We start from the raw sequence: 11,046 nt of genomic DNA, 5'->3' as shown, positions 1-11,046 counted from the left end.
CATCCCGAGGGACAGATGGATGGATGGACATGGCTCATCCCGAGGGAGGGATGGACATGGCTCATCCTGAGGGAGGGATGGACATGGCTCATCCCGAGGGACAGATGGACATGGCTCATCCTGAGGGACGGACGGACATAGCTCATCCCGAGGCATGGATGGACAGACATGGCTCATCCCGAGGGAGGGATGGACATGGCTCATCCCAAGGGATGGATGGACAGACATGGCTCATCCCGAGGCATGGATGGACGGACATGGCTCATCCCGAGGGACGGATGGACGGACATGGCTCATCCCAAGGGATAGATGGATGGACACAGCCCATCCCGAGGGACAGATGGATGGACATGGCCCATCCCGAGGGACAGATGGATGGACACAGCCCATCCCGAGGGACAGATGGATGGACATGGCTCATCCCGAGGGACAGATAGATGGACACGGCTCATCCCGAGGGATAGATGGACGGACACAGCTCATCCCGAGGGACAGATGGATGGACACGGCTCATCCCGAGGGACAGATGGACGGACACGGCTCATCCCAGCCTCTCCAGCCAAGGAACATCTAATTTTATCCCATCCCCCGGGCTGCCAAGGCCACGGAAGTGGTTTCCGTTCCCAGCACATCCCTGTCCCACGGGAGCTGGAGGGGGGTGTGGGGACAGCGTGGGGACACATCACGGGAATGGCGTGGGGACAGTATGGGAATATCAAGGGGACAGCCCAGGGACAGCCCAGGGACAGGACTCACTCGCTGGTCATCTGCAGGACCTTCTCGATGGTGCTGTAGCCCGAGGCCATGAAGGTCTCGGTGTACTGGGGCATCCGGATGGACTCCAGCCACTCCGGGACGGAGCGGAATGGGACGCCCTCGGAGCCGCTGGTGCTGGGCAGGCGGATGGACACCCTGGGGAGGCGGACGGACAAATGATGCAAAACCAGAAAGATGCAAGAAAACGGCGCAGAAACGTGAGATTGGAAAAATGACGTGAAAACAGAAGGGTGTAAAAATGATGCAGAAAGGAAACGATGCAAAAAACGGTGTCCAAATGGAGGGATGTGAAAAAATAATGCAAAAATGGGGAGGTGCAAAATAAAGTGAAAATGAGAGGCTGCAAAAAATGATGCAGAAATGAAGCAATGCAAAAAATAGTGCAGGAACGGAAAGGTGCAAAAATGGGGCAGGAATGAAAGGGTGGAATAAAAAGATGTGAAAATGGAAGGATGGAAAAATAACACAGCAAAAAATAACATGAAAATGGAAAGATGAGAAATTCTGCAGAAGTGGAAAGGTGAAAAAAATAATGCAAAAACTGGAAGATTGCAAAAATAGCGCAGAAGTTAAATGATGCAAAAAATGATGTGAAAGTGGAAGGTTAAAAAAATGATGCAGAAATGGAAGGATGCAAAAAATTATGTGAAAAAGGAAGGCTGGAGAAACACAGAAATTGGAAGATGCAAAAAAAGGTGTAGAAAAGAAAGGATAGGAAAATGATGCAGAAATGGGGAGATGTCAAAAAATAAATGCAAAAATGAGATGATGAAATGACGATGCAAAAAGTGGAAGTGTGAAAATGGGGAAGTACCAAAAAACGATGCAGGAATGGAGATGCCAAAAGCAACGTGAGAGTGCCGAGATGCAAAACCCAACCCAAACCAGCACCACAAGAGTGCAAAAAATGCGAAGATGAAAACAAAATGATGGAAAGATGGGCAAGGATCAGAGAATCCCAGACTGGTTTGGTGGGAAGGGATTTTAAAGCCCATCCAGTCCCACCCCTGCCATGGGCAGCGACACCTTCCACTGTCCCAGGCTGCTCCAAGCCCCGTCCAGCCTGGCCTTGGACACTGCCAGGGATGGAGCATCCACAGCTTCTCTGGACAACTGCTCCCTTCCCACTTCTTGTCCCCATCCCGGTGCTCCCTGCACTCACCGGGGGTCGAAATCCGCCAGTGCCTTGAGGGAGTCGGGGGCGCGGATGAGTTTGTCGAGGATGCTGACGATGTCGGCGAATTTGGGGCGCCGGGAGCGCTCCTGCTGCCAGCACTGCATCATCAGCTGGTAGATGGCCGAGGGACAGTCCAGTGGCGCCGGGAGGCGGAAGCCCTCGTTGATGGCCTTCATCACCTACACGGAGGAGGAGGAGGGTCAGTGATGGTCTCCCAAACAAGCTGCTCATTCACAGAATTCCAGAACCGTTGGGGTTGGAAGGACCTTAAAGCTCTTCTCATTGCAGCCCCTGCCATGGGCAGGGACACCTGCCACTAGACCAGGTTGATCCCAGCCTTGTCCCACCTGCCCTTGAACGTCTCCCAAAAAACTGGTGATGGTGGAGGGTGGGCTCTCACCTCGTGGTTGGAGAGCTCCCAGTAGGGCCGCTCGCCGTAGGACATCACCTCCCACATGACAATGCCGTAGCTCCAGACGTCGCTGGCGGAGGTGAACTTGCGGTAGGAGATGGCTTCGGGTGCTGTCCAACGGATCGGGATCTTCCCGCCCTACGGCAACACCGGGCTCAACCCTGCACCCCCAAAAGAGCCACCTCCACCATGGCCAACCACCTCGCCTTGTTCAACCACCCCAACATGGCCAACCGTGATGGACAATCACCCACCTTGGGCAACCACCCCAGCATGACCAACCACCCCCTCACCTTGGCCAGCCACCCTTCCATGGCCAACCAGCCACCCTTCCATGGCCACCGCCCCGCCGCAGTGAGACTCACGCTGGTGGTGTAGGTGGCTTCAGGGTCATCTTCCAGCACCCTCGAGAGCCCGAAATCGGACACTTTGCACACCAGGTTGCTGTTCACCAGGATGTTCCTGGCGGCCAGGTCCCGATGGACATAATTCATGTTGGCCAAGTACTTCATGCCGGCGGCGATGCCTCTCAACATCCCCACCAGCTGGATGATTCCAAATTCGCCCTCTTTTTCCTGGGAAAAGGAGAGAATCCAGCCTGGAATCCACCTGTTGTCCCACCTCCCATGGTGGGTGTTGGAGGTTCCACCACCCTGTGGTCGTTGCCACCACATGTCACCTACCCGCAGGAATTTATCCAGCGCCCCGTTCTCCATGTACTCCGTGATGATCATGAAGGGCTTGTCTGTACAAAAAAAGACCCCAAAATAGGTAAAAGCCCCCAAAAATATCCCTCCAACCCCCCCAAAAAAGTCACCTCCCCCTAAAATCTCTGAACCTCCTACAAGCCCTCTCAAAATCCTCAAAACCCCATGCCTGATGCTCCTCAAAAAACCCCAACCACCAAAACCAACCCCAACCCTGTAAAAATAATAAAAAAACTCCAACTACCCCCAAAAGCCCAAACCCTCCCAAATCCCCCCAAAAACCCCAGACCCCCAACTCGCCAAAAGATCACCTCCAATAAACATTCCCAAAATAACAAAAAGCCTCAACCCCTTACAGACCCCAATAACCCCCAACTGCCAAAACCCCAAAATAACTCCCCGAACTCCTACAAAAATCCCCTAAGCTCACCCTAAAACCTCCCAAATAAACTTGAATTCCCCCCCAAAAAAACCCCCAACCTCATCCCCCAGAACAACCCAAATTCCCCTTTGCCCCGTTGCTCAAAACTCCCTATTTTTATATCGCTTTTTTTGGGGCGTTTTGCTGGGAAATTGATGTGGGATTTTTTGGGGGGAGGACAGGACATAGAGGCCACTCACACTTGGAGACGACACCCTCGAGGCGGATGATGTTGTGGTGGCAGAACTGTCCCATGATGGTGGCCTCGCTCAGGAAGTCCACGCGCTGCTTCTCCGTGTACCCCACCTTCAACGTCTTGATGGCCACCGGCACCTCCTTCCTGCCGCGCTTCAGGGTGCCCTTGTACACCTCCCCAAATTCACCTGCTCCGAAAAACACGGGGCGCCCTTAACCCCCTTGCCCACCCCGATTTCGGGGTGTCTCTGGGGGGACAAAGCCACGCACCGGCGCCGATGACCTTCTGGCGGGTGATGAAGGACGGAGGGATCTCAGTGGTGAACTTGAGCATGGCTTGGTTGGGGTCTTCGTACGTGTGGGGGTCAACGTAGGTCTTGAGGGGCTTCAGCTGGTCTGGGGGTGTCAAGGAGGGGGTCAGCACCCCTGTCACCCCCCACCCATCCCCGTTGTCCCCACTGTCCCACGGCTCACCTGACTTGGAGAAGTAGACGTCCTCGGCGGATTGGCGTGGCCGCGACCTCCTCCTCCTGCGGAAAAGCAGCGTTTTGTCCCAAAAGATCATCCCTTGCCCATATTTGGTGGTGGGACAATGACATTTTGGTTTTTTGGGGGTTCTCTGGGGGGTTTGTCTCCTTACCGCCGGAGGATGTAGAGGATAGCGGTCAAGAGCAGGACGACAAAGACGACGCCGGCGACGCTGCCGGTGATGATGGCGGCCGATGCCGTGGCCTCGGAACCTGCGGGGACCCGGCCGGGTGAGCCCTGCAGCCCCTGGAGCCCCCACCCCGCACTCCCGACACCCCCTGGCGCCTCCTCACCCTCGGGCAGGGTCTCGAACTCGTGCTGGGGGCTGAAGGCCCCCTGGCCGTCGGCGGTGAGAGCCTGGACCCGAACCACGTAGGCAGTGCCTGGGGACAGCTTGGGCAGGGTGACAGAGGTGCCCTCGCAGCGCAGCACCGAGTAGCTGTTCTCATCCACCTGGGGACATGGCAGGGTGACACTGGGGTGACACGCAGGGAGGGGTGGCATGGGTGGGGCAAAGATGGAGGTGACATGGATAGGGAGGTGACAGGGATGTGACAGGGATGGGGAGGTGACAGGGATGTGACAGGGATGGGGAGGTGACAGGGATGGGGAGGTGACAGGGATGGGGAGGTGATGTGGATCAGGGCAAGGATGGGGGGTAACACAGATGGAAGGGACAAGGACGAAGGGATGATGTGGATGGTGACATGGATGGAGATTGCATTGACAGAGGTGACACAGCTGAGGGCAAGGATGGAGATGGCACGGATGGAGGGGCGGGTTTGGGGGTGTCAGGCTGGGTCACCTTCTTGCTGTAGGTGACCTCGTACTTCCAGACCCGGCTCTGCTGCCGCAGCGGCACCGTCCAGGACAGGACCAGGCTGGTGGCCGTCCGTCCGTCCAGGCTCACCGATGTCACCTGGGGGGGCTCTGCCGTGGGGACACATAGGGACGTCACTGAGGTGTCCCTGGGGGGCCAGGGACATCAGGGAGGTGTCCCCATGGGGGATAGGAACATCACAAAGGTGCTCCCATGGGGGACAGGGACAGCAGAGATGTGTCCCCACCATGGAGGGAAGGTGTGGGAGCCGCAGGTGTCCCCTCACCCGTCTGGTTGACGCTGATGGTGGTGCTGGCCACGCTGCGCTGCTGGCTGTAGGGGGACACCCCGTTCCGGGCCTCCACCGTGAAGGTGTAGTTGACGTGCGGCTCCAGGTCGGTGACAGTGACCCCCGTCCCCGTGAGCCCCCGGGGGGGCTGCGAGAACCGGACCCCCCCGTCGCAGGGCCGGCACTCGCCGCTCTCGGGCCAGCACTGCTCGCAGGTGACGCTGTAGGTGACGTCCTCGCGGCCACCGGGGTCGGCGGGGGGGGCCCAGCGCAGCTGCACCGCGGCCCCCAACCCCACGGCCGTGACGGCCTGGGGGGGCGAGGGGGGCCCTGCAGGGGACACAGGGCGGGGTCAGGGGACAGGGCGCTGCCGTGCCTCAGTGTCCCCCATCCGAAGGTGACTTACGGGTGCAGGGGTGCTCCGGGGGGTCTTCGGGGGCCCGGAAAAATCCGTCCTCACACGGGCAGGTGGCGGCGGCGGCTGGGGCGGGCAGGGTGTGGGGGGGACAGGGCTGGCAGTCCCCTGAGGACACCGCAGCCTTGAAGGTGCCAGGGGGACAAGCTGGGGGGGACACACAAAGTGACACCGGTGAGATCCCAAATCCCGCTCCCCATCTGCAGGGTCAGCACCCAGCAGGTGGTGGGGGGGGAACACCCCACAAGCACCCAGGGAGGAGTTTAGGGGGGTTCTCCTCATTTTTGGGTCCAACATCTCATTTCTTCAACTCAAATGGGGAATTTTAGGGTATTTAATCTTATTTTGCGGCTTTTACTTTATTGGGACCCTCCCAGCCCACCCTTCACCTGGCTGAGCTCTCCCACACTCACTACACTGGTGATGCTGAAAGATGAGGATCCAGGGCTGGGAATTTTGGAGCCAACACCTCATTGCTCCAAATCAGGAATTTTTAGGGCATTTCACCTCACTTCTGCAGCTGCTGCCCCACCCTCCTTCCACACTCACTGCACTCAAGGCTGAGGATCCCAGACTGGGAATTCTGGGGCCAAACCCCCGTTCCTCTTCCCTCCCACCTCATCCCTCGGCACACACCAAGCTGGCCCATCCTCAGACCCCGCTCAGTTCGCCCCCAATCCACACCTTGGCAGGAGTCTCCCAGGCTCTGGAAGCCGGCCCGGCACAGGCACTCCCCGATGGGCACGAGCCACTCGCCGTCGGCGTTGCAGTGCAGGGCCGGCGCCTGCTCGGCCACCGCCTCGGCCACGCACGAGCCCCGCACCTCGGCCAAGGTCTGCGAGTCCGCCCCGGCCACGGTCTCCGGGAACTGCGCCATTCCCCGGACCACGGCCGGGCACCGCTTGTAGTAGACGCGCACGGAGAGCAGCGCCACGCAGGCACCCAGGTCCTGGAAGGCCAGGTAGAAACCCTTCCTCCGGAGCGGCCCCACCGACCGCACCTCCACGTTGAGCTTCACGTTGCGGGTGGCGAAGTCCTCCTGGACGGTGATCTCGTCCGGAGCGATGGTGTCGATCTTCCTGAACTGCCGCTTCTGGAAGTTGGTGCCGTAATCCACGTCGGACTCGGCGTAGTAGAGGTTGAAGGTCTCCTTGCAGGAGCCGCCGCCGGCCGTGGGGAAGCTGTTGCAGTCGCGCACGGTGAACTGCAGCTCGATGAAGATGCGCTGGGCCACGCCGCGGTAGATCCAGTTGGTGCGGAGCCAGTTCTCCTGCTCGCCCTCCAGGACGTTGCACACCGAGTACATGTAGATCAGGGAGTCGTTGAGGACGTTCTGCAGCTGGTCCCACTGTGCCCCGGAGACAGAAACAGGGCTATGGGGGGGAACTGAGGCGTGGCCCCCCGTCCCCAGGGATGGGCTTGTCCCCATCTCCTTCCCCCTGTCCCCATCCCCACGGAGGTCCCCAAACACATCCCGGAGGTCTCCAACCCCATGGATGTCCCCGTGTCCATCCCCATGGGTGTCCCTGTCCCCATGCCCATGGGATGTTCCTGTGGTGGTCCCTCCCTGCAGATGCTCCTGTCCCCATGGGTGTCCTGTCCCCATTCCCACGGATGCCTCCAGGCCCATCCCCAGCGATGTCTCTATTCCCATGGAGAGGTCCCCATTCGCTGTCCCCATTCCCCACGGAGAGGTCCCCATCCCCATCCTGGCGCTGGCCGCTGGATCCGGGGGTGCTCACCCCTTTTCCGTAGGGATGGGTGAGCCAGCCCAGCTCCCCGTGTGCCTTGGCGAAGTCCAGCAGCACCACTGTGGGAGAGCAGAGAGGAGAGGCACGTCAGGAGATGCCACCAGCACCCATGGACGGCCCCAGGACCTGCACGTGCCACCAATACACCCCTTCGGCCCGTGGATGTCCACCAGGACCTGTGCGTAAACCCTGGGACCCACAGATGTTTCCAGGACCCGTGAATGTCCCCCAGGACCCACAGACAACCCCAGGATGTGCAAACACTCCTGGGATCCACAGATGTCTCTGAAATTCATGGATGTCCTGGGCACCCAAAGATATCCCTGGGACCCAGAGATGCCATCAGGACCCACGGATATCCCTGGAACCCACGGATACCAGGAGGTTCCATGGATGTCCTCAAGACCCCTGGATGCCCCTGGCACCCTCAGATCCACCCCATCCCCACAGACATCCCCAAGAGCCACAGATGTCCCCAGGACCTCCAAACATTCCCAGGCCCCACAGATGTCCCTTGGGTCCACGGAACCCCGCATTCCCGGGAGATTCCGCTGGAAGAAGCCCCCCGGGGCCGCCCCCAGAGGCGGGGAAGCCGCGGGGCCCGGCGGGACCTGCCCTGGCACGCCGAGGGCGGTGGCCGGATCCAGCGCCGGGAGAGGAAGAGGAGGAAGAGGAGGCCGGGGAGGGAGTGGGGCCCCCCCGGTGAATCACCCCCCAGGAATGTGCCCGGACGCCCGGGTTCAGCGGCGGGATGGGTCCGGCGGGACGGGGGAATTTCGGGACGGATGGGCCCCCCCGGCTCCCACGGCTGAGCACGGACGGGCTCGTGGCGGGTCCCGAGAGGGTCAAGCCTGGGGGGGACCCCAAAACCTCCCTGGGGGGAACCCCAAAAACTGCCTGGGGGGGGGACACGGGTGGCTGCACCGTCCCCCCCGCGCCGTGCCCGGGGTCAGGAAGGATGCCGGGGCGGATATCCCGGTTTTCCTGAGGCTGGAAATCCCCCCCGCGAGCCTCCGGAGAGCGGAAAGCGGCGGGAGCCGGAGCCGGAGCGGGCGGGGGGTTCCCTGCGGGTGCCCCCGGGGGTGGCTCTGGGGACACTCCCGGGGCTGGGGCTGCTCCCGGGACAGCGCCGGGGCCGCGCCCCCGTGCCCGGAGTCACCTGTACCCCCCGCCACCACCACCACCACCACCATCATCAAATTCTCCGTCGCCTTCGTCACCCCGGCCACGGCCGCCACCACCTCCAGAGCCACCACGAATGCGGCCACCAACTCCATCACCGTCCTCCCCGCCACCCCCGCGCTCCGCAGCGGCATCCCCGTCCCATTCCCTGTCCCCTTCCCTGCCCTGCCCCAACCCCATCCCGCCCCAATCCTGTCCCGATCCCAGTCTCGGTCTGAATCCGAATCCCATCCCATTCCCAAAGTGAGCCCCAATCCGACCCGCTCCGCTCCCATTCCTGTCCCCATTCCAATCCCATCCCCGTCTCCACCTTAATCGGCATCCCAATCCGAAAATGAATCCCATCCCAACCTCGTCCCAACCTCGTCCCTTCCTCAATCTCACTCTGAATCCCAATCATAATCCCAAAATGGATCCCATTCCAATCCCAATCCCACTCCATTCCCTCCTCTTTAACTCCATTCCCCACCTCAGCTCACCCCAAATCCCACTGGATCTCGCCCTTGCCAAGCAATGGGAACCAATCCCCCATGAATCCCCAAATCCCACCACTCTCCCTTTCCCCCCACGCACTTTCTAAACCCCAAATCCCAATATTCCCTCCTGGGAAGCAGCACTTTGGGAACACACCCCAAATCCCCCAACTGCCACGGGGTGACCCCCTCTGCTGTTCCCCCAGCACTTCCAAAATCCTCATTTTAGGGTTTTTTACCCCATTTTTAGTTTTTAGGGAGAGTTTTCCGTCCCAGCCTCCGATTTATTTGCATTTGGGGCTGGATTCTTCCCCCTTACCCTCGAAAAAGGACGGATTAAAGCCGGCAGACAGAACTTAAAGAAATTTAATCTTTAAGAAACTAAAAAAAGTTAATTTCCCCCCCTTTTTTTTGCCCAGCCCTCCCAAACTAAGCCCCAAAATCACTGCGGGAAGGGTTGCGAGGTGGAGGCCGAGACGCTGCTTGTTTTCTCCCAGCAATTTTTTGGGATTTTCCTGACATTGTTTTCCAGCTCTCTGGCCGGATCCTACCCGGCCCTGCACCACCCATGGGAAACGCTGCATTTTAAGGTGATTTTCTCCTTCTTGGGGGTTTATTTTTTAATCCCCCCTACCCTCACCCCTCTGCCAGCATCTTTTGGGGGGGCTCCCGGCAGGATCCGGCGCCGGCGCGTCAGTCGGACGCTCGGCATGGGAAAAGTTGCCCCAAACTCTTGGGTTTCCCCTTATTTGAGCGTTTTTCCTCCCCATTTACAATTTTTTTCTCCTCTATTTTAGTTCTCCCCCTATTTTAGCTTCCCCCACCCGTATCCTTAACCCCCCACCACCTTTTAAACTCCCCCCCCTTACTTTAACTTTCGCCCCTTAATTTAACTTTCCCCCTTTTAATTTAAACTTCTCCACCCTTAACTTCAACTTTTCCCCTAATTTTAACCTTTTCCCCCTCAAAACGCGCTCCGGCACCTGCCGATTCCGCACCGCACCCCAAACCGTGAGGGGGAAGGAGGAACCCCCATCACCCTTTACCCTCTGAGCGCTCCCCAACCCCTCAGCTCGCCCCAAACCACCCGAATTTACCCCAAAACCACCCCACCCCTGGTGGGTGCCCACAATAAAGGAGTTTCGGGGTGTTCCCACCCCCCAAAAAAGAGCGGGGGACTCACCTTCCTCGGCGGCCAGGGGGCTGAGGGCGGTGAGGAGGAGGAGGAGGAGGGTGAGGGCCGGCGGGGTGCTCGCCATGGCGGGGCGGCTTCGGGGGGTCCCGGGCGCGCCCCACGAGCGGCGGCCCCGCGGGGTGTGCGGGGGGTGTGGGGCGCGGGGCCGCGCGCCCGCTCCTGTTCATTCATGCCCCGCTGACGTCACCGGCCACGCCCGCTCTTAAAGGCGCAGGAGCCGCTCCCAGTACGCACCAGTACGGCACTGGGAGGGCGCGCGCCCGAGGGTGGGACGCGGCCGAGTGGAGGAGAGCGGGGGGGTGTGGGAGCCCCCCCCAAAGTGGGGCACGGCCCTGGAGGGGGTTTGGGGGTCCCGCAGCCCCGCGGGGACCCCCTGGGCCCGGCCCCGAAGGGGTGAACGCGCCCCCCCCCCCGCCCCCTCCCCTTTCATTCATGAATCGGCGTGGGAAGGGCGGGGGGCGGCAGCCAATGGCTGCAGGGGGCGGGGCCACGCGGTTACTACCGGCCACGCCCCCCGCCCACCAGTTCGATACTGGGGGGTTTTGGGGGGAACCGGTTTGGGGGGGGCTGCCCGGCCCCCTCGGGCCCCAGCGCCCCAAATCCTCAGCACCATCGTCCTCATGATCCCGCAGCACCCCAAATCCCACAGCACCCAAAATCCCACCACCCCAGCACCCCAAATCCCACAGCACCCCAAATCCCAC

General features: G+C 60.3%; 1 protein-coding gene across 1 annotated transcript in view; it reads right to left on the bottom strand.

Annotated features, from left to right (window-relative positions):
- Positions 1-10,653, bottom strand: part of EPHA2 (EPH receptor A2) — an 11,030-nt gene extending 377 nt beyond the window's left edge. Inside the window, exons 1-16 of the mRNA XM_042022142.1 lie at positions 10,331-10,653; positions 7,484-7,551; positions 6,426-7,089; positions 5,733-5,888; positions 5,324-5,656; positions 5,023-5,147; positions 4,511-4,670; positions 4,330-4,429; positions 4,164-4,219; positions 3,960-4,085; positions 3,695-3,877; positions 3,050-3,111; positions 2,732-2,941; positions 2,355-2,504; positions 1,940-2,133; positions 757-912 (exon numbers count right to left, since the gene is read on the bottom strand). Coding sequence (XP_041878076.1) covers positions 757-912; positions 1,940-2,133; positions 2,355-2,504; positions 2,732-2,941; positions 3,050-3,111; positions 3,695-3,877; positions 3,960-4,085; positions 4,164-4,219; positions 4,330-4,429; positions 4,511-4,670; positions 5,023-5,147; positions 5,324-5,656; positions 5,733-5,888; positions 6,426-7,089; positions 7,484-7,551; positions 10,331-10,406 — 2,819 coding nt within the window. The 5' untranslated portion in view covers positions 10,407-10,653. The remainder of the gene's footprint in view (positions 1-756; positions 913-1,939; positions 2,134-2,354; positions 2,505-2,731; positions 2,942-3,049; positions 3,112-3,694; positions 3,878-3,959; positions 4,086-4,163; positions 4,220-4,329; positions 4,430-4,510; positions 4,671-5,022; positions 5,148-5,323; positions 5,657-5,732; positions 5,889-6,425; positions 7,090-7,483; positions 7,552-10,330) is intronic.
- Positions 10,654-11,046: the final 393 nt, after the last annotated feature.

This window comes from Corvus kubaryi, unplaced genomic scaffold, assembly GCF_017639235.1.
Source record: "Corvus kubaryi isolate FWS band 111438036 unplaced genomic scaffold, C.kubaryi_AGA036_p1.0 37189, whole genome shotgun sequence".
NCBI classification, from domain to species: domain Eukaryota; kingdom Metazoa; phylum Chordata; class Aves; order Passeriformes; family Corvidae; genus Corvus; species Corvus kubaryi.
This window is presented reverse-complemented; position numbering and strand designations above follow the sequence as displayed.